Genomic DNA, 21,324 nt, shown 5'->3' with positions numbered 1-21,324 from the left:
AAAACATTGAAGGTCCAAGTATTTTAAAATCTGAAGTTCGTAATGCAATAAATAAAATGAAGAAAGGAAAGGCAGCAGGTCCTGATGAATTAGTAATAGAACAAATTATCGCCCATGAAGATTATGGAATTGAAAACCTTACTGATTTAATCAAAGACATTTATGATACTGGAATAATACCAGAAGAGATGAAAAAAAATCAGTATTTATCACTCTTCCTAAGAAAGCTGGAGCAATAGAATGTGAATTACATAGGACCATAAGTTTAATGAGTCATATCACCAAGATACTTCAAAGAATTTTGATGACAAGAGCTAATAGTAAGATACAAGCTGAAATAGGTAAAGAACAATGTGGTTTTGTGAAAGACAAAGGTACAAGAAACACAATATTGATGTTAAGGATGCTATCAGAATGAGCTATTCAAATGCAAAAAGATTCGTTTGTTTGTTTTATTGACTACACAAAAGCATTTGATAAAGTGAAGCACAATAAGTTATTTGAAATATTACAGAAAACTCTAGATCTAGATTTGAAAGACCTCTGCCTAATCAGAAACCTGTACTGGGAACAAACTGCCGCTGTAAGAATAGGTGGAGAAGTGAGTCAGTTTATGAAAATCAAGAGAGGCATTAGACAAGGGTGTGTTTTCTTCCCTGATTTATTTAATGTGTGCAGTGAAACAATATTACAAAAAATAAGAGAAATCTTGGGAACCAAAGTTGGTGGTGAAAATATTAATAATTTCAGATATGCAGATGACACTGTGTTAATTGCAAGTACAGAAGAAGAACTACAAAACTTAATTGATATAATTGTTGAAGAAAGTACAAAAATGGGTCTATCTATCAATTGCAAAAAGACAGAATGTATGGTGATATCTGAAAAGAAGGAGAATCCTATCTGCGGGCTGAGAATAAACGGGGAAGACATAAAACAAGTACAGAACTTTTGCTACTTAGGAAGCTGGGTGACATCAGGTGGCAGGTGTGATTTGGACATCAAAAGAAGAATAGGGATGGCAAAAAACACCTTTACGAGAATGAAGAGTATACTGACCAATACTAAACTAGGCATGACAACCCGCCTCAGAGTACTGAAATGTTACGTTTATCCAGTTATGCTATATGGCTCAGAATGTTGGAAAATATCTAGTAACATGAGGAAATGAATTGTAGCAGCAGAGATGTGGTTTTTGAGGAGGATGCAAAGAATATCATGGACGAAATGTATATCTAAAGAGGATGTCATGAACAGAGCAAATACAAAAAGAGAAATAATGTATGAGATCATGAAAAGGCGACATAACTTCATTGGACATGTGACTAAGAAAAAGGAGTTAGAATGCACGGTAATTATGGGAAAGATTGAAGGGAAGAAAGCAAGAGGAAGACAAAGACAAATGATGATGGAAACAGCAACCAGAGAACTGGAAATGAATACCAATGAATTGATCCACTTGACCCGAAACAGGAGTGTGTGGGCCATGGCAGTCAAAGCTCAAACTGGGCACGGCACCTGATGATGATGATGATGATCTCCTATCCTTACTTGCTCGTCTTTACGTGATTCCTAACCGATGCAGATATGTGAATGTACCTTCTGGTGGTCACTGAAAAGGCCCAGCCTGCATTTTAGTTCATGAGCAAGTTAAGATAAATAATACAGTATTGCGCAAAGGTCTTAGGTATATACATATATATATAGGGCTAGGGTGCCTAAGACCTTTGCACAGTCCTGTATTTGCCAACATGGAGTGGAGAGTGAGTATGTAAATCAGGCAGGAGAAAAGATTCAAGGTTCACAGTACATTATTATTGAAGTGTGTATAAATTATACAACATTCAGATTTGCCTGCTTACAGGCAGCCTCAAAGCAAGAAACCCGAATGAACCCAATTTAAAAACATGAAAGACCCATTCCCATTGTGCAGAGAAAGGGAAAAAAAACACAAATCATGCAAACATAGAAGCGGGCAACAATGTGGTGGGAATGGTGAGGGTGGAGTGCCAGGGGAGGGGCAAGGGACAGGTGGCAGAGGAGGAGTGCCAGGAGCGGAGTGGGGGGGTTGTACGGGGTACAGACACACCCAGCCCAGAGACACCAGGCAAGGTCTGATTCCAAACAATGGGTTTATTGATCATCACAGAATACTCTCTGGTGCTTCCCACTCCCTCCCCCTTTTCCCACACATGACTCCCCTCTCCTTGCCCCCTTCCCACTCTCAGTCCACAATAGAGACCCATATCGGAACCAGGTTTATCATCACTCACATATGTTATGGAAATTGTTTTCTTTCCGGCAGCAGTACAGTGCAATATATAAAACTACTACAGCACAGTGCAAAAGCCTCAGGCACCCTAGCTAGACATACGTGCCTAAGACTTTTGCACAGTCCTGTATATGTTAGCTTTGCCAGCTACAGTTTGAAAATTAGTGGGAAAGATCATACTTGAACTCCAGATTGCAGATTCCACATGGATTCTTTGAAATCTGCAAAGTCGATCTGGATGAATAGTGGGACATATGCCCATCTCTGCTCTCCAAGTAGGTGAGAAGATTTGGACATTAAGTTGATGCCTTCATCGGGCAGAAGTTGCAGAAACAATCCCTTCAGTCTGTGCATGGTCCACATCCCTCCACTCCCTGTATATTCATGTGCCTATCTAATGATCAGTTTTACTTGTTACACGTGCATCAAAACATCAAGACATACAATTCAATGAAGTCCATCATTTGCATTGACAACCAACACAGTCTGAGGATATGCTGGGGGCAGAACACACTTCCAGTGGCAGCCCAAACGTTTTTGGAATGTGGGGCAAAACCAGAGCACCCGTAAAAATTTGAATTTGCATTTGAGTTTGAATTTGAATTTATTTAGATCTTACATCTGTCCCACAATGTGGGGGACTAAAGATCTTCGTGTCATGACTCTGTCGCAATCTACAGACATGTGAACTTACAAGTTTAAAGGCTTGTAGAAAGAAGCTGTCCCATAGCCTGGCGGACCTGGCTTTAACGTGGTAGTACCGTTTGCCAGACAGAAGCAACTGAAACAGTCTATGTTTGGGGTGACTGGTGTCCCTGATGATCTTCCAGCTCTCCTTTCTGCACCTGCTGCTGTGAATGTCCTCAATGGAGGGAAGTTCACATCGCAGATGTGCTGGGCTGTCCGTACCACTCTCTGCAGCGCCCAGCGATTAAGGTTGGTGCAGTTCCAGTACCAGGTGGTGATACAGCCAGTCAGGATGCTCTTAATGATGCCCTTGTAGAAGGTATTGAGGATTTGGGGGCTCATGCCAAAACCCACCATACAGAGAGTGGCAAGAATAGAACCCTGATATTACGATTACTGGTGCCGTAAAGCGTAATGCTGACTGCTATGCTACCATGGCCCCCCCGCCCCCACCGCTGAATGCTAGTATCATATCTGCTTCCACCACTATTCTGACAATGCCATCTACTATTCTTTGCGTTAAAAAACTTACCCTGCACAACTCCTTTGTAATTTACTCTTCTCACCTAAAGTTATGCCCTTTAAACTATGAGATTTCAAACCTAGGAAAAAGAGATTCTGGCTATCTATTGTATCTATGTCTCAAAAAGGTGGCATCTATTATTAATGACCCTCACCAGCCAGGACATGACCTCTTCTTATTGCTACCATCAGGGAGGAGGTACAGGAGCCTGAAGACACACACTGACTGTTTTATGAACAGCCTCTTCTTCTCTGCCATCAGATTTCTGAACAGTCCATGAAGCCACGAACACCACCTCACCATCTTGCTCCCTTTTTGCACTATTTAATTATTTTTTAAATATTTCTTATTGTAACATAGTATTTTTTTTAGTATTGCACTGTACTGCTGCTGCAAAACAACAAACTTCATGAAATATTGTGGTAAACCATATATATATATATATGTTGTAACTGGGTTACCTGTCTGGACACGCCCCTCTGCTGACTGCCCCGTGGCTCCTCCCACAGACCCCTGAATAAAGGTGATTGTGCCACTGCTCCTCCCTCAGTCCGGGGCAGATACTCAGCATGGACGTTGGTCCATTTACTGTTAATAAAAGCCTTTCAGTATTTACTCTACTTCCAGTCTTTTGGAGTAATTGATAGTGCATCACATATGTCAGTGATAATAAACCTGATTCCAGTTCGAAAAGCGGGATGTGAAGAAAAGCTTTGTCATGCAGGAAACAACACACACAAAATGCCAGGGGAACTCAGCAGCAGGAGAGGAATAAACTGTCAACGTCTCGGGCCAACAGCCTTCGTCAGGACTCAAGGCTTCCAGCATCTGCAGAATCTTTTTGTGTGCGTTATTAGCGCAGGAAGTACCCGTGATCTAGTACTCACAGTGACAGCACAGTCAGCGATGGTTTTCAAGAGGGCATGGGGTAGACTCCAGGAGTAAAATAATTATCAGGGCTACGTATTGAGAATGGGGTGGATGAGGACGACTGGTTTGCTCTGGTAAGAGACTTTATTGATGGGTCTATGCTATAAAAGATCTACAGATCTGTTCCGTATTGCTGGAAAGGCTCACTAAGGTCTGAAGCAGGGACACTTACAGAGACTGTAAGGACAAAAACCATTATCTGATGAAGGATTATCTATTGGTTCAATGGATTGAATGGGTGAGAGCTTCAAGGATTTTATTATATTATACAGGTTTAAAAAGGGAAAGGCATATCGTCAACAGTTATTTCCTTCCTCCATAAATGCCTTTATAACTAGAGAAAAACATAATTTTAGCATAATTGGAATGTCACTATAGTGTAGTGGGTTAGCATAATGCTATTACATGCCAGGGACCCAGATTCAACTTCTGACGCTGTCTGTAAGGAGTTAGTACGTTCTACCCGTGTCTGAGTGGGTTTCCTCTGGGTGCTCCATTTTCCTCCCACATTCCAAAGACATTCTGGTTAGTGGGCTAATTGGTCCTATGGGCGTAACTGGGTGATGCAGGCTGTCTGGACTGGAAGGGCCTGTTATCGTGCTGCATCTCTAAATGAAAATGACCAATGCCTTCTGAGGCACATGATCCATTCTGACTAAGTTACGCGGTCGGTTAAACAAAAGAGTTACAAAGTTAAAAGTCAAAGTTAGAGAGTTGTAAATATAAACCTTCTTTCCTTTGAGAAATTGCGTCGTTTGATTGTTAACTACACAGAAAGATGTGAGTACAGACTCCTGGTGTGTGGCTCACCCTTTAATCCTGATTTGCCAGTGACCTGCCTTGATCAGCTCCTGATAGTGGAACTCTCCAGTGTAATAGGAAGGGTCAGTGCCCCCCAGGATAACCTCGCCGCCTGGAGTCTCGTGGGAATCTCTGCGTGAATCAAGAGCACAGACAAAGTTAATAAAAAGCCGCGAGGTAACAGGAAAGAAGGAACCGAGGGAAAGGTGGAGAGGGGTGAAGGAAATCTTAGAACATAGAACATACATCACACAACAGGCCTTTCAGCCCACAGATCAATCTAACCCTTCCCTCCGATATGGCCCTCCATTTTTCGGTTATCTAAGTGCCTACTTAAGAGTTTCTAAAATACCCGTAATGTATCTGCCTCTACCACCAGCCCTCACATAAGTTCCACACACCTACCACTCTCTGTGTAAAAAACTTGCCTCCACTATCCCTCCAGTGCTTTCTTCAGCCACCTTAAGATGATGCCTCCTTCACTAGTCAATTCTGCTCTGGGAAAAAGTCTCTGGTTACCCAGCCGATCTATGCCTCTTAACATCTGTATCAACGTATCCCACAAAATCAACCTCTTCACTTAGGATGGCATCTGGTCAATCATTCTGTGACTGTCCAGGGCTAGCCATTAAGTTGACCAAAATACACAGAATACCCACAAGGATATCTGATTTAGGTAATACAGGTGTAACTCTTAGACATAACCCTAAAGGTTTTAGCACAGTCATAGAATGATAGAGTACAGAAACCAGCCCTTTGGCCCATCTAGTCCATGCTAGACTGTTATTCTGTCTCATACAAAGAACTCACACTTGGACAGTCGCCCTCCATACCCCTCCCATCCATTTACTTAACACTGGGGTCCTGATGAAGGGTTCTGGCCCAAAACGATGACTGTTTATTCCTCTCCATAGATGCTGCCTGACCTATTGAATTCTCAACATTTTGTGTGAGTGATGCTCTGGATTTTCAGCGTCTGCAGGATCTCTTGTGTTTATGTACTTAACCAAACTTCTCTTAAACGTTGCAATTGAACTCGTATTCCCCCGCTTCCACTGGCACACCAACACAACCCTCTGAGTAAATAAGTTTCCTTTCGGGTTCCCTTTAAATATTTCACCTCTCACCCTTAACCTACAACCTTCAGTTCTAATCTCACACAACCTCAGTGGAAAAATCCTCCTTGCATTTATCTTATCTATGCCCCTCAATTTTAGTATGCGTCTATCAAATCTCTGCTCATTCTCCAGAGAATAAAGCCCTCACCTATTCAAACTTTCCTGATAACTCAGGTCCTCAAATTCGGACAAGATCCTCGTAAAATTTCTCTGTACTCTTTCAGTCTTATATGACCTCCAGTCACCCCTTTCCCAAAGATGATAATGGACACCGCCCTCATGGCTGCTGACCTCAAATGCTGAATGGGTACTGACCAGGTTCAAACTTCAAAGTAAATTTAATATCAAAGTAAATATATCTCACCATATGCAACCCTAAGATTCATTTTCTTGTGGTCTTTCACAGTCGAGTAAGAAAATACAACAGAATCAATGAAAAACTCATTCTTGGGTGATAAAAATTAAAAATCATTCAAGCATCCTAATTTTTCTATTATCTCTTTTTATGATTATAACAGTAAACAATGGACTTTTATGTGTTCGGCGGGAGGAGAAGATGGCAGCGCGCCACGCGTGCGCAGCTCTCCGGTGAAAATGATATTGTATCTGTTAAATAGGGGCCGTGGACAATTCTGATTTGATGGAGACAGACATGAAAGCACAGAGGAACATCTGGAGAAATTTCTGAAACGCCCGTTCGCTGCTGTCATTACTGTGTGGTCATGAATCTTTTGGAAGGTAGGCCTCAAAACCCCCGGCCTTGCCTGCTTTTGGCGACCGAGAAGGAGGTTGAATCGTTCGGACAGAGATGGTGCTCAGTACTCGGTGTCGGAGAGCTGATCAGAGCTCGAAGTTTTCAGATGACTCAGAGTTGGATTGTGGTCGGCATGGCAGGGAGAGTTTTTCTTTCCTCTCCCGTCTGCATGAGATGTGGGACATTTGAGAAACTTTGAACTTTACTGTGCTCACGGACTTCTTCATCAAGTTATGGTATTGTTACACTGTTTGTAACCGTATGTTATAATTATGTGGTTTTGTCAGTTTATTCAGTCTTGGCTTGTCCTGTGTTTTGTGATATCACACCGGAGGAAATAATGTATCATTTCTTAATGCATGCATTACTAAATGGCAATAAAAGAGGACTGCGTGTCCTCATAATCATAGTAGTGATCACAGAGATTTGGTTACTGATGCTGGGCAACAGGTAGGGAAAATAGAGAATTGCTTTTTATTAGTTTCAACATGGGAATCTTCTTGTTCACAGCACTTAGACTCACACTAATCAATTTATGGTTGAATAAGCGCGTCTCTGATCTAAAAGCAATGAAGCTCATTCCTTGCTTCTGCTTCTTGCATGACTTCACCCTCAGCTTGCATGCCTTTGCATCTCACACGCTAGCCTCCCGGACGTGCCGTCCAATGCTCATGTTGGTCTATTAACCTGCCTCCTCTCTACACTGTCCCAAACACAAAGAGATGCTGGAAGTCCAGAGCAACACACCGCAAAATGCCGGGGGAGCTCAGCAGGCCAGGCTGCATCTGTGGAAAGGAATAGAGGGTCGATGTTTCGGGCAGAGACCGCTCATCAAGCCTCATCCTGTTACAATGAACCCCTCCGTTACCCTAATGCTTGTGATAAGCTCCTCCCCCACTCATCTTTCACATTATCTCTCAATTCCATCTCCTCATTGCTCCATTTCAGTGATATCCCTCCCCTTTTTCTTAATCCTATTTTTACCATAATTCCAGTATAAACTTATGGAGTCTTACATCACAGAACTGGACTCTTCCGCCCATTTGGTCCATGCCAACCAAGATTCCCATCTAAACTAGTCCCGCTTGCCTACATTTGGCCCATTTCCCTCTACACCTTTCCTATCTGTGTATCTGTCCAAGTGCCTTTTAAAGATCATAATGCTTAAAGATTAGTTTAATTAGTCACATTGAAACATTCAGCGATATGCACTGTTTCTGTCAAATCAAATCAGCGAGGATTGTTCTGGGCAACATCGTCTCCCTTGCAGCACCAACACAGCGTGCCCATGACTCATTAATCCGAAACGTACATCTTTGGAATGTGGGAAGGTACTGGAGCCCCCAGAGGAAACCCACATGGTCATGGGGAGAATACATAAACTCCTCAAACACAGTGGTGGGGTTTGAGCCCCGATCTTACAGCTGTAAGATGGCAGTAGTGTATTCCTCCAACTGCTTACAGGTGGTTAATGTACCTGCTCCAACCATTTCCTCTGGCAGCTCGTTTTATGTTCAGAGCACTCTCCGGATGAAAGTGTTGTCCCTCAGGTTCCAATTAAATCTGTCCCCTCTCACCCTAAAACTATGGTGTCTAACTTGTTGATTTCCCAATCCTGGGAAATCGATTGTGCACATCATCCCGGATCACTCATTTGCAGATTGCCTATTTCTCCATGAGCTCATCTGTTTGCTTAACATTGCATTTTCACTTCCCTTTCATACAACAGGTTGGTATTGGAGATGGGTTTGCTGTGGTATCGTCACATGTACCCAGCCACAGTGAAAAGTTTTTGTTTTGCAAACCACCCAGACAGACCATGTCAAAAACACAAGAGACTCTGCAGATGCTTCGAATCTTGGACAATACACACACATAAAATGCTGGAGGAACTTGGTGGGTCAGGCGGCATCTATGGAGGGGAATAAACAGTTGAAGTTTTGGGCTGAGACCCTTTGCCAGGACTGAAAATGAAGGGGGAAGAAGCCAAAGTAAGAAGGTGGGGGGAGGGGAAGGACCACGAGTTGGAATGTGATAGGTGAGACCAGGTGAAGGGGAAGGTGTGTGGATGGGGAGGTGTGGAAAGGTTCAAGCTGGAAGATCATAGTTAGAAGAGGTAAAGGGTTGAAAAAGAAGGAATCTGATAGGAGAGGAGAGAGGACCTCTCCTATTAGATATACATACTGTAACATTGAACTTTTCCCAAAGATACCCCTGAACGCTACCCTTCATTTCCTGATCTCTTTAACCCCAAATGCCCTGACACGTTATCCTTCCCCTAAAAATCTACTCAGTTAAGACCCTGTTGCCAAAGAATAGAAGACCCCACCTACCAAGACACTATCCTGCCAAGAATTACTGCAACTTGCCATATCTCAAAATGATGTCACTTTATCCTCCCGCTATGAAATTTCTCTCAACGTCTCCCTTCTTCACATTACACACCACACCAGATCCTGTTATTCGTCCCTACCTCTCTGTTAAGCTGATCAGGAAGTGGGTGGTCCTACCTGTTGTAATAAACAGAGAAGACGTCTTCACTGAGGACATGTTGGTCCAGGATTCTTTCAAACACTGGTTTGATGTCATCGATGGCAATGGTCCTGAATCCCAGCCCCAGGACACCATCAAACTTGGCGAAGATGAAAGGTATCGCAGGCAACGAGGTGGCCTCGGCAAAAAGCTGGATAACTGGGATATTGGCCACCTACCAAACAAAAGAAAGCGGTCTTTTGAGGTCAAAGGCCAAGTCGGGTTTTTTTGGCAGATGCCCAAGTGAATGCACACACAGGCACAATGAAAAGCTTCCCTGCAGCAGCATCACAGGTAAATGGCATCAGATTAGCTGCGTTCACAAGAAAAGCATAAATTAAACATAAATGCACACATTTTGTACAAGAAAGAACACAATTAGAACAAAAAAATACGTAATAGTACAAAGTGATAAAAGTGGTCATAGAGCGGTTAAACTGCAGTGATTAGGGTGGTGCCAGTCGATTCAAGAAGGCAGTTAGCTGGTCTTCAGCCTGGTGGAGTGGGACTTTGAGTTTCTGTAGCTCCTGCCCAAAGGTAGCTGTGAGAACCTGGCATGGCCTGGATGGCAGGGTTTAGAAGAATGAGAGGTGACCTTATTGAAACAGCTATGATTCTTAAAGGGATTCAAAGTTCAAAGTAAGTTTATTATCAAAGTACATATATGTTACCACATTCAATCCTGAGATTCATTTTCTTGTGGGCATATTTAATAAATCCAATAACCATAATACGACGATGAAAGGCAACACCCAACAAGGAGGACAACCAGCGTGCAAAAGACAACAAACTGTGCAAATACAAAATAAATAATAAATAAACAAACAAACAGTCAGATAGATAGATAGATACCGAGAACAAGAGATGAAGATGAAGAATCCTTAAAAATGAGTCCATAGTGTTGGAAACCCTATAATACCTTCTTATAGGATTTGTATTTTTTAACAAATTCGTGTAGTTTTTGCACTCACTGGCAGAAAGCAATATAGTAGCTAAACTAACGATTTAGCTTTCTCAATTTTATTTCTCATTTTTCTCATTTTTCATTGGCTAAGTATTAGCACATTACCTACATAATGTAATTGTTTTAATTATGTAGCCTAGTAACTAATTTATCACTATCTAAGGAATTTCCTTTGTCTTATCTATAAAAGTTTCAGATTTTTCAGAAGCGCCATCTTTATTCCTTTGTCTTGTACTCCTTAGCATTCATTCCTCCCTTGGCATAGTTTCTCAGTTCTTCATTTAGTTTGCTAAATATTTGTATGTTTGTTTCTACTCTAAATTATATTTCATCATTAAGATTGCTCACCACTTCTGACTCCTGGAAGAACCCTAAGGATCAGAGATCCAACAATAGGTTGTGATGGGGCTAGTAAAGTTGAATGCAGATCCTGTTGGCTGAGGGGTAGTAACTGTTCCTAAAACTGGTGGTGTGAGTCCTGAGGCTCCTGTACTTTCTTCCTGATGGCAGCAGTGAGAAGAGAGCATGACATGGATGGTGGGGATTTCTAATTTCCTGTGACAATGCTCCATGTAGATGTGCTTGACGTTGAAGAGGGCTGTACCCATGATGGACTAGGCTGTATCCATTATTTTTTGTGGGATTTTCTGTTCAAGAGCATCGGTGTTTCCATAGTAGGCTGAGATGCAGCCAGTCAATATACTGTCCACAACACATCTGTGGAAGTTTGTCAAAGTTTTTGATGTCATGTTGTATGTTTGCAAACTCCTAAGGAAGTGAAGACACAGCCATGTTTTCTTTGTAATTACACTTACGTGTTGGGCCCAGGACAGGTCCTCTGAGATGAGGAATTGAAAGTTGCTGACCATCTTCACCACTGGTACTCCAGTGAGGGCAAGCTCATTGACCTCCAGTTTCTTCCTCTTGAAATCAATAATCAGCTCCTTAGTCTTGCTGACATTGAGTGAGAGGCTATTGTTGTGGTAGCACTCAGACAGATTTCAATCTCCCTCCTGTATGCTACTTCATCACCACCTTTCATTCAGCCAGCAACAGTGGTTGTCATCAGCAAACTTGAATATGGCATTGGAGCTATGTTTAGCCACACAATCATTAATACAAAGTGAGTAGAGCAGGGGGCTAAGCACACAGCCTTGTGGTGCACCTATGCTGATGGAGACCATAGAGCAGATGTTGTTGCTAATCTGAACTGATTCAGATCTACAAGTGAGGAAATCAAGGATCCAATTTCATATGAAGGTATTGAGGCCAAGGTCTTGAAGCTTATTGATTTGTTTTGAGGGGATGATAGAATTGAATGCTGAGCCGTAGTCGATAAAGAGCAATTGATATATGCACCTTTGCTCTCCAAGTGTTCCAGTTTTGAGTGAAGAGCTAATGAGATGGCACCTGCTGTGGACCTGTTGTGCCAGTAGGCAAATTGTAGGTGGGTGTTTTATTTATTTAGAGATACAGCATGGTACCAGGCCCTTCTGGACCAACAAGTTCACACCACCCAGTTACAGCCATGTGACCAATTAACCTAATAATTCTACGTCTTTGGAATCTGTGAGGAAACCAGAACAACTGGAAGATACCCAGGTGGTAATGGGGAGAACGTACGAAGTCCTTACAGACAGTGATGGGAATTGAACCCAGGTCACTGACACTGTCATAACATCACACTAACTGCTGCTCTAGTATATAGTTTCTATATAATTTCATAAGACTATAAGGCATAGGTGGGCACGTGGCCAAGTGGTTAAGGCATTGGACTAGCGACCTGAAGGTCGTGAGTTCGAGCCCCAGCCAAGGGAATGTGTTGTGTCCTTGAGCAAGGTGCTTAATCACACATTGCTCTGCGATGACACATTGCTCTGTGGTGCCAAGCTGTATGGGTCCTAATGCCTTTCCCTTGGACAACATTGGTGTTGTGGAGAGGGGAGACTTGCAGCATGGGCAACTGCTGGTCTTCCATACAACCTTGCCCAGGCCTGCGCCCTGGAGAGTGAAGACTTTCCAGGTGCAGAGCCATGGTCTCGCAAGACTAACGGATGCCTTATATAAGGTATAGGAGCAGAATTAGGCCGTATGGCCTACAGTATTTTCCCCGCCATTTCATCATGGCTGATTTGTTGTCCCTCTCAACCACACTCCCCTGGCTTCTCCCCATAACCTCTGCCGCCCTGATTAATCAAGAACCTATCAACATGCACCTTAAATATACCCAAATACTTGGCCTGCACAGCCATCTGTGACGATGAATTGCACGGATTCACCACTTTCCGGCTAAAGAAATTTTGTTCATCTCTGTTTTAAATGGACATCATTCAATTTTGAGGCTGTTCCCTCTGGTCTTAAACTCCCCCACTATAGGAAACATCCTTCCAATGTCCCACTCCATCCAGACTTTTCAATGTTTAATACGTTTCAATGAAATCTCCCCCCGCCCATTCTTCTAAACTCCAGCGAGTACAGGCCAAGAGCCATTAAAATCTCCTCATATGTTAACCCATATATGTTTCCATGTGTAGTACACAGTTCCCACTTACACTGGCTGGAGATTCTAATCATAATCTCAGCACGAAATGGAGCTGGGAAGAAAGTTCATCCCTCAGGGATCCTTATTTTGTCAGGGCATGAAGGGATATGGGGAGAAGGGAGGAGACTGGGGCTGAGAGGGAAAATAGTTCAGCCATAATGAAATGGTGGAGCATAACTGATGGTCTTATGGAACGGTAGATCTCAGGAATTTTCTACCTCAGTTTCTGTGGGGGTGGAGTCAGATTGAAAATCAAAATCTAAACAGAAAATCAATGTACTGTAGGTCATTCATCTGAAATGCTTGTTATATTTCTCTCTCTACACAAGGGCCAGCCAACCTGCTTAGTATTTCCTGTAGGAGATGCCTTAACCTCAGTCTTTAAGTGACTCTATTTTCTGCTTTTGTAAGATGGAGGTTAGGTTGTTTAGTGCCCACTGAAGTTTTGCAGGGAAGGGAAAATCCTAGAAAAATTAGTGGATACAGCCCAGTCTATCACGAGCAAAGCCCTCCCCGCCATTGAGCACATCCATATGGAGTGGTGTTGCAGGAAAGCAGCATCCATCATCAGGGATCTCCACCTCCCAGGACATGTTCTCTTCTCGCTGCAAAAATCAGGAAGGAGGTACAGGAGCCTCACGACTCACACCACCAGGTTCAGGAACCATTATTACCCCTCAACCATCAGGCTCTTGAACCAAGGGGGATAACTTCACTCAACTCATTTGTCCCGTCACCGAAGTGTTCCCACAACTTGTGGATTCACTTTCAAGGACTCTTCATCTCAGGTTCTCAATATTTATTGCTTATTTATTTATTATTATTATTATTTTGTATCTGCACAGCTTGTTGTCTGCCCTATTGGGCGTGGTCTTTCATTGATTCTATTATGGCTATTGAATTTATTGAGTATGCCCACATATGTACTCTGATAATTACTTTGTAGTTTGAACTTTTGAATCAAGGATATGGTGACTGGGCAGGAAGTTGTTGATGAAGATGGCAAATTATCATTTAACCGATGGAATAGGATCAAAGGGCAGAGAAGCCTACGCCTTTTGCTTCTACGTTGCAATTTTTTGAGCAAGGGTTGGTGGTACTTCAGCCAAGCCCCAGAGGCTAGGGTAGGGACAGGAGCAGAGATATATGAACACTGGTGGGTTCTGGATGAGGAAACTGTTTTGTCTCCAATGTCTGCATTAATATCCCGCCTGTCCCAAGCTGTTCAAAGCTCCTCAAATCCTGTTGTGGACAATGGAGCCATGGACTGGTCAAAGCTGCACATCTAGTCTGGTCCATTTTGCCTGTGTTTGGCTCACATCCCTCTAAAAGTTTCATATCCGATTATCTTTTAAATGCTGTTGTTGTACTCCCATCAACCACTTCCTCATTCCATATACACACCACACTCCCTACAAAGGAATTACCCCTCAAGTCCCCTTAAATTTGCTCCTCTCTGCTCAGAGTTCTATAGCCTTTACTTTTTGACTCCTTTTCCCAGGGAAAAGGACAATGTACTTATCCTGTCAAAGCTCCTGTAAGTCCACCCTTGAGTCTCCTAAACTGATGTCCAAGCCTCTGCAGCCTCCCCCAGTAACTCCAGCCCTCAAGTCCTGGAGGCATTCTCGTAAATATTCTGTGTACCCTGTCCAGCTTAAATATTCTTTTCACTCTTTCCAGCCTATTCTTTGTGTTAATGTGTCAAAATGATCAAAGTTCAAAGTAAGTTTATTCTTAAAGCACCTATGTGCCACCATATAGTGTACTACCCTGGGATTCATTTTCTTGCAGTCATTCACAGTATATACAAAGAAACACAATCGAATTAATGACAAACTACACACAAGTAAAGATGGACAATTATTCTGGTTATCAGGAAATAGAGTGACAAGGAGACTACATAGGGTCATAGAACACTACAGCACAGAAGAAACAAGCCCCTCGGCCCATCAAGTCCATGCCAGACTGTTATTCTGCCAAGTCCCATTGACCCACATGTGGACCGTAGCCCTCCATACACTTATCCAAACCTCTCTTGGATGTTGCATTTGAAACTGAATCCATCACTTCCACCGGCAACTTGTCCCACACTCGCACCACTCTCTGAATGAAGAAATTCCCTTCAGCTTCCCCTTAAATATTTCAGCTTTCACCCTTAATCCATGACCTCTAGTTGCAGTCTTACCCAAGTTCAATAGAAAAAGCCTGCTTGCATTGACCCCATCTATACTCCTCACAAATTTGTATACACCTATCAAATCTTCTCTCATTCTCCTACACTCCAGGGAAAAATATGCCAACCTTTCCCTATAACTCAAGATCCTCACTATAAATTATTGTTCTGCTCATGTTCAATATTACAATTCAGCTCCCTTTGCACATTAATAGGGCAGTTCTTTTCACTGAAGGACAGATCCTACTGACCAACACCTTCCCTCAGATGGTGGTGCAAGTGTGGAACAAGCTGCCAGTAGAAACTGTAGATGCAGGTTCAATTGTAATATTTAAGAGAAATTTGAATAGTTACATAAATGGGAGGGGTTTGGAGAAACATGGTCCAAGTGCGGGTGGATGGGATTAGGCAGAAGATTAGGTCAGCATGGACTAGATGGGCCGAAGGGCCTGTTTCTGTGCTGCATTCTCTATAACCCTCTACCTCAGTGGTCCCTGGCCACACAGTGAGCAATCCTGAATTAAGAGCATTTGTTAACGATAAACTTAACCTTTACTTTTAAAGATGAATGTTTCTCACCATTACAATATCTTGACTGAGGACTCCTTTGACATTACCAGACCCATAATGAATAGCAAATACTTTTCCATTGGCTTCGTATGTTGTTGATCTAGATGAGTCATATCTGTTATGGGAAACTACAAAGGAACGAACAAGGTGCAAGCTGGTTACTTTCAAGCAATTTAATTATTTTCTCTTTGTTCTAATTTAAAATGTATTGCAATCAGGAGTTTGCCTTTTTCTTTGTTGTAACCAATAAAAGCAATAAAAATGAATTGATCCAAAAAAATCTCAATAAAGAAAATGCTGCTTATCCCAATCAATAAAACCCTCTGCCAGAAATAAATCTTCAATGTTAAGAATTCGCTGTTCATTTTGCTTTGAGAATGCTGCACGTGACTTTCAGAACACAAGCAAATCACAAGTGTGTGCGATATGCTGGGCAGTGACAGAGGCTCCCTGGCAAAGAATTGTTAAACTTCAATGAGCATCAAAAAATTCCAAATGATGTATATCTGAAACCAAAACAGGAAAAGTTTCAAACAGTCAGCAGATCAGGCAGCGTCTGTGAAAACTGAAACAGTCGACATTTCGGGTCTGGAACCTTTCAGCAGAAGTGGAAGAGAGAAACTGGCAAATTTTAAACGTATTGAGTTTGCACACAATTTTATTATTAGTGAAAATTTAAATGTTATTCTGTTTTATAGAAAAAAAGCAATGGATGCATCTCTTGACATTTCTCTTTTACAACACCCAAAAGTACTTCAAAAATATTCATAAAAATAGAAACAAAGCTCTTGAACAGAACCAAGGAAAATTTATATGCTAGCTTCATGTGAACCCACTATGGGTCTGTAACAACACACACAAAATGCTGGAGAAACTCAGCATCTATGGAAAAAAGTACAGTTGATGCTTCAGACTGAGAACCTTTGGCAGGACTGGAGAAAAGAAGATGAGGAGTAGATATAAAAGGTTGGGGAGAGGAGAGGGAAACTCAAAGTGATAGAGAGAAAAGGGGATGGCGATGGTGAAGGGGCGGGGGCATTACTGGAAGTTTGAGAAATCGATGTTCATGTCACCAGGTTGGAGGCTACCCAGATGGAATATGAGGTGTTGTTCCTCCAACCTGATTGTGGCCTCATAGCGACAGCAGAGGAGACCATGGACTGACGTGTCAAAATGGGAGGTGGAATTAAAATGAAAGGCCACTGGGAGATCACACGCCTAGGTGCTCGGTGAAGCAGTCTCCCAACCTATGTCGGGTCTCACTGATATACAGGAGGCCACACCAGGAGTGCTAGAGACAGTACATGACCCCAAAAGATTCACAGGTGAAGTGTTGCCTCACCTGGAGGGACTATTTGGAGCCCTGAATGTTGGTGAGGGAGGAGGTGTAGGGGCAGGTGGAGTACTTGGCCTGCTTGCAAGGATAAGTGCCAGGAGGGGGTTGAGTGGGGAGAGATGAATGGACTAGAGAGTCACGTATGGAGTGATCCTTGCGGAAAGCAGAAAGTGTTGGGGAGGGGGGGAGGGAAAGATGTGTTTGGTGGTGGGATCCCGTTGGAGATAGCGGAGGTTCTGCAGAATTATGACAGTGGTTCCCTGGCAGAGGATTGTTAAACTTTCATGAACATTTGGTGTGTGTTGCTTGGATTTCCAGCAACTGCAGATTTTCTCTGGTTTGTGATTGGTCTATAGCACCATCTAGTGGATAAAATGTGATAATCCTTTAGAAAGTCAGATTAGTTGAGACGCTGGAAATCCAGAGTAAAACATACAAAATGCTGAAGGAACTCATCAGGCCAGTTAGAATCTATGAAAATGAATAAACAGATGACATTTTGAGCCATGACCCTTCAAAACATTGCCTGTTTATTCCCCTCCATAGATGCCACCTGACCTGCTGGGATTACCTGAACATTTTTGATTTTTTTTAGCATTCTGGTTCACTTTAGTGATTTGTGATTACAATTGTGTTTAGCAAAAGAAGTTATTTTCAGTTATTAAAAAAAAGCTGAAGCAAATGTGTCAGGTTTTGACTTCCTTAGTAAAGCTCAACAATAAACGATACCCATCCATTCAAAAACCCATTTCATTATTAAACTGAGGTTGTCCCCCATCTTTCCCATCTCAGTCACCATACCCACTAAGGTTTTCTATAACATACTAGCAAACAATTACCATTGATCCAAAAACCTGTGCACAGTATCTGCACTTTTGAAAGTCACATTCTTAAAGTAAAATGAATTTATGAAATATTTTGCAGACATTTTTATTAGCTCACAAAAAAAGACATTTAACTATACAGTATCTATGCTGCTGTTAATTGCCTCTTACCCACTAAGACTAAATCATTCCACTAGTTCATGTCTTTTTCCCCCTATTTCTTGCACTAGTTTTAATTTTGTATTTTTTTTTCTGAGCATCATATTTTGTTTTTTACATTTTTTTCTGTTTCATCTAATTTTAGAATTGTTTTACTTTAAATGTATTGCACTTTGTCTTTGATGTTGGAATTGGAATTGGTTTATTACTGTGAGTGAGATACAGTGAAAAGCTTGTTTTGTGTGCTGTTTGTACGGATCAGATCATTACACAGTGAACTGCAGTCTTTTTATTTGGAGATACAGCATGGTAACAGGGTCTATCGGCCACACCCGTCAAGTGACCAATTAACATAGTAACCTGTAGATCTTTGGAATGTGGGAGGAAACTGGAGCACTCAGAGGAAACCCACACAATTATGGGGAGAACGTACAAACTCCTTACAAGCAGCAACAGAGTTGAACCTGGATCCCCTTCACTGTACTAGCGTTAGGCAAACCGCTTTTCTACTATGCTACCCTTAGAGACAGAGAATTTAGATTTAAAAGTGATTGAGTGATTAAAGTAGAAATAATGAGTGGCTTTGCAGGGAGCTGCTTGCAATGAGTCGTCAAGCTCTGACTCTATCTTGCTAAGACTGATTTCTTTCCTGCTCCGTTATTGCTGGGGTGGATTGGTTCAGTCAGATTCAGGTGTTGGACAAGACATAACAGAGCTAAGGAAATTAAAAGACAATTAATTGTAAGCTAATATTAGGGGTGTATGGTAATATAGCAGCACATTAGCTTTAAGCTGCCATCTATCACAGATTGGAGCTGAATTCCCACCGTTGTCTGTTAAGAGTTTGTACGTTCTCCCTGTGAACGCGTAGATTTCCTCTGGGTGCTCTGGCTTCCTCCCACGTTGCAAAGATGTACAGGTTTGAGCTTTGACCAGCGGCCAATCCAGACTTTGGAAATTTGGAGAGGAGGGGACTTCAATCAGGTCCACTGACCGAGGATAAAAGGCAACAGCAGATCATGGCAGCATAACAGAGCTTTGACCAGTGACCCATCGGCATCTGGGATTGACTGATTAGTAAGAGCAAATTAAAGGAAGGGAGGAAAAGCACAGTGGCTGTTGTCTGATTGGATAGAGTCAGAGAGGTGATCTTGAGGCTTTAGCTCTTTGAGGCTTCAGTCACAGAAAGCAAAGAAAAGACAAGCTCGTTTGTTTTCTTCTCATCTTTATATCTACTTAGCCAGGCCAGTGGAGATGCCAGGCAGGGTAGTGGAATGCTTCTCTTGTAGGATGTGGGAAGGCAGGGAGACCGCCAGCGTCCCTGACAACTACAACCGTGAGTAGCTCATCCAGCTTCTAACACTCCGCATTAAGGAGCTGGAGCTGGAACTGGATGAACTCCGGGTCATTTGGGAGGATATATAGAGAGGTATGTAGTTACACCCAAGGTGCAGGACATAGGGAACTGGGTGATAGGAAGGCCAAAGGGGTTACACACCAGTGCAGAGTACCCCTGTGGCCATACCCCTCGACAACAGGTGTATCAGTTTGGAAACTGTCGGGGGTGGGGGGGGGGGGGGAAGACCTAACAGAGAAGAGTCACAGCGGTTGGGTCTCTGGCACTGAGTCTTCCTCTGTGACTCAGAAGAGAAGAGGGGAAAAGAGGCACACTGTGATGATAGGGGATTCTTTAGTTAGGAGAATAGACAGGAGGTTCTGTGGGCAAGAACGAGACTCCTGGATGGTCTGTTGCCTCCGAGGTGCCAGGGGCTGGGATATCTCAGATCGAGTTCTCAGCATTCTTAAGTGGGAGGTGAAGAGCCAGAAGTCGTGGTCCACGTAGGTATCAATGATATGGGTAGGATGAGTGACAAGGTTCTGCATAGCAAGTTCAGGGAGTTAGGTGCTAAGTTAAAGGGCAGGACCTCCAGGGTTGTGATCTCAGGATTGCCAGCCTTGCCATGTGCTAGTGAGGCCAGAACTAGGAAGATTATACAGTTTAATATGTGGCTAAGGAGTTGGTGTAGGAGGAAGGGCATCAGATTTTTCGATCATTGGGCTCTTTTCCAGGGAAGTTGGGACCTGTACAGAAGGTACGTTTTGCGTCTAAACTGGAGGGAGTCTAATATCCCAGCGGGAAGGTTTGTTAATGTTGCGTTGTGGGGTTTAAACTGGAATTGCAGGGGGATGGGAACCAGAGTGCTGGAACAGTTCGTGGAGGGGTTGTGGGGGCAGATGCTGGTAGGACCTCGGACAAGGTTAGGAATCAAAAGGTTGAGCATGGTGCGGCTATGGTCCTGAGCTGTCTACATTTCAATGGAATAAATATCTTAGGAAAGTTGGATAGTAGGGCTAAAGATAATGTAACTAGTTTACAAACAGAGGCAGTGCGTAGTGAGGAGAGGCTGCTGATAGGGCAAAATTGCAGCCAAAAGGATGAGTTACAAAGTAAAAGGAGGACAATAATGAAAAGGGTGAATACAAGACTGAATGTGTTGTATCTGAATGTGAACAGTATATGGAATAAGGTAGATGAATTTGCAGCACAGTTGCAGATTGGCAGGAATGATGTTACAGGCATCACTGAATCAGGCTGAAAGATTATAGCTGGGAGCTTAATGTCCAAGGATACACATCATACTGAAAGGATGGGCAGGAAGGCAGAGGGAGCATCATTGCTCTATTGGTAAAAAATGAAATCAGATCATTAGAAAGAGGAGACAGAGGGTCAGAAGGTGTTGAACCATTGTGGATAAACAAAGGAACTGAAAGGATAAAAAGACCCTGATGGGCATGTATACAGACCCCCAACATAAGGATGCGGTCGACAAATTACAACGGGAGAATGAAAATGCAGACCAAAACAGCAATGTAATGATAGTCCTGGGGGACTTCAATATGCAGGTACATTGGGAAAATTAGGCTGGTGCTGGATTCCAATGTGTAATGGAGAAAGGCCTTGATAGAGGGAATGTTGAGAGGATGTTTCCCATGGTGGGAGAGTCTAAGACCGGAGGACACAGCCTCAGAATAAAGCAGCATTCTTTTAGAGCAGAGATGAGGAGGAATTTCTTTAGCCAGAGAGTGGTGAATCTGTGGAATTCTTTGCCACAGGCAGCTGCAGAGGCCAGGTCTTTAA

General features: G+C 42.7%; 1 protein-coding gene across 2 annotated transcripts in view; it reads right to left on the bottom strand.

Moving 5' to 3' along the window:
- The window catches only part of ren (renin), a 70,534-nt gene that overhangs the window by 30,670 nt on the left and 18,540 nt on the right, over positions 1-21,324 (bottom strand). For both annotated transcript variants that reach the window (XM_072278791.1, XM_072278790.1), the window contains exons 4-6: positions 15,876-15,994; positions 9,596-9,792; positions 5,223-5,345 (exon numbers count right to left, since the gene is read on the bottom strand). In XM_072278791.1, coding sequence (XP_072134892.1) covers positions 5,223-5,345; positions 9,596-9,792; positions 15,876-15,994 — 439 coding nt within the window. The remainder of the gene's footprint in view (positions 1-5,222; positions 5,346-9,595; positions 9,793-15,875; positions 15,995-21,324) is intronic.

The sequence above is a fragment of the Mobula birostris genome, chromosome 14 (genome assembly GCF_030028105.1).
Source record: "Mobula birostris isolate sMobBir1 chromosome 14, sMobBir1.hap1, whole genome shotgun sequence".
Classification (NCBI taxonomy): Eukaryota; Metazoa; Chordata; class Chondrichthyes; order Myliobatiformes; family Myliobatidae; genus Mobula; species Mobula birostris.
Note: the sequence above shows the minus strand (reverse complement) of the source record. Positions and strands in the feature narration are given on the sequence as shown.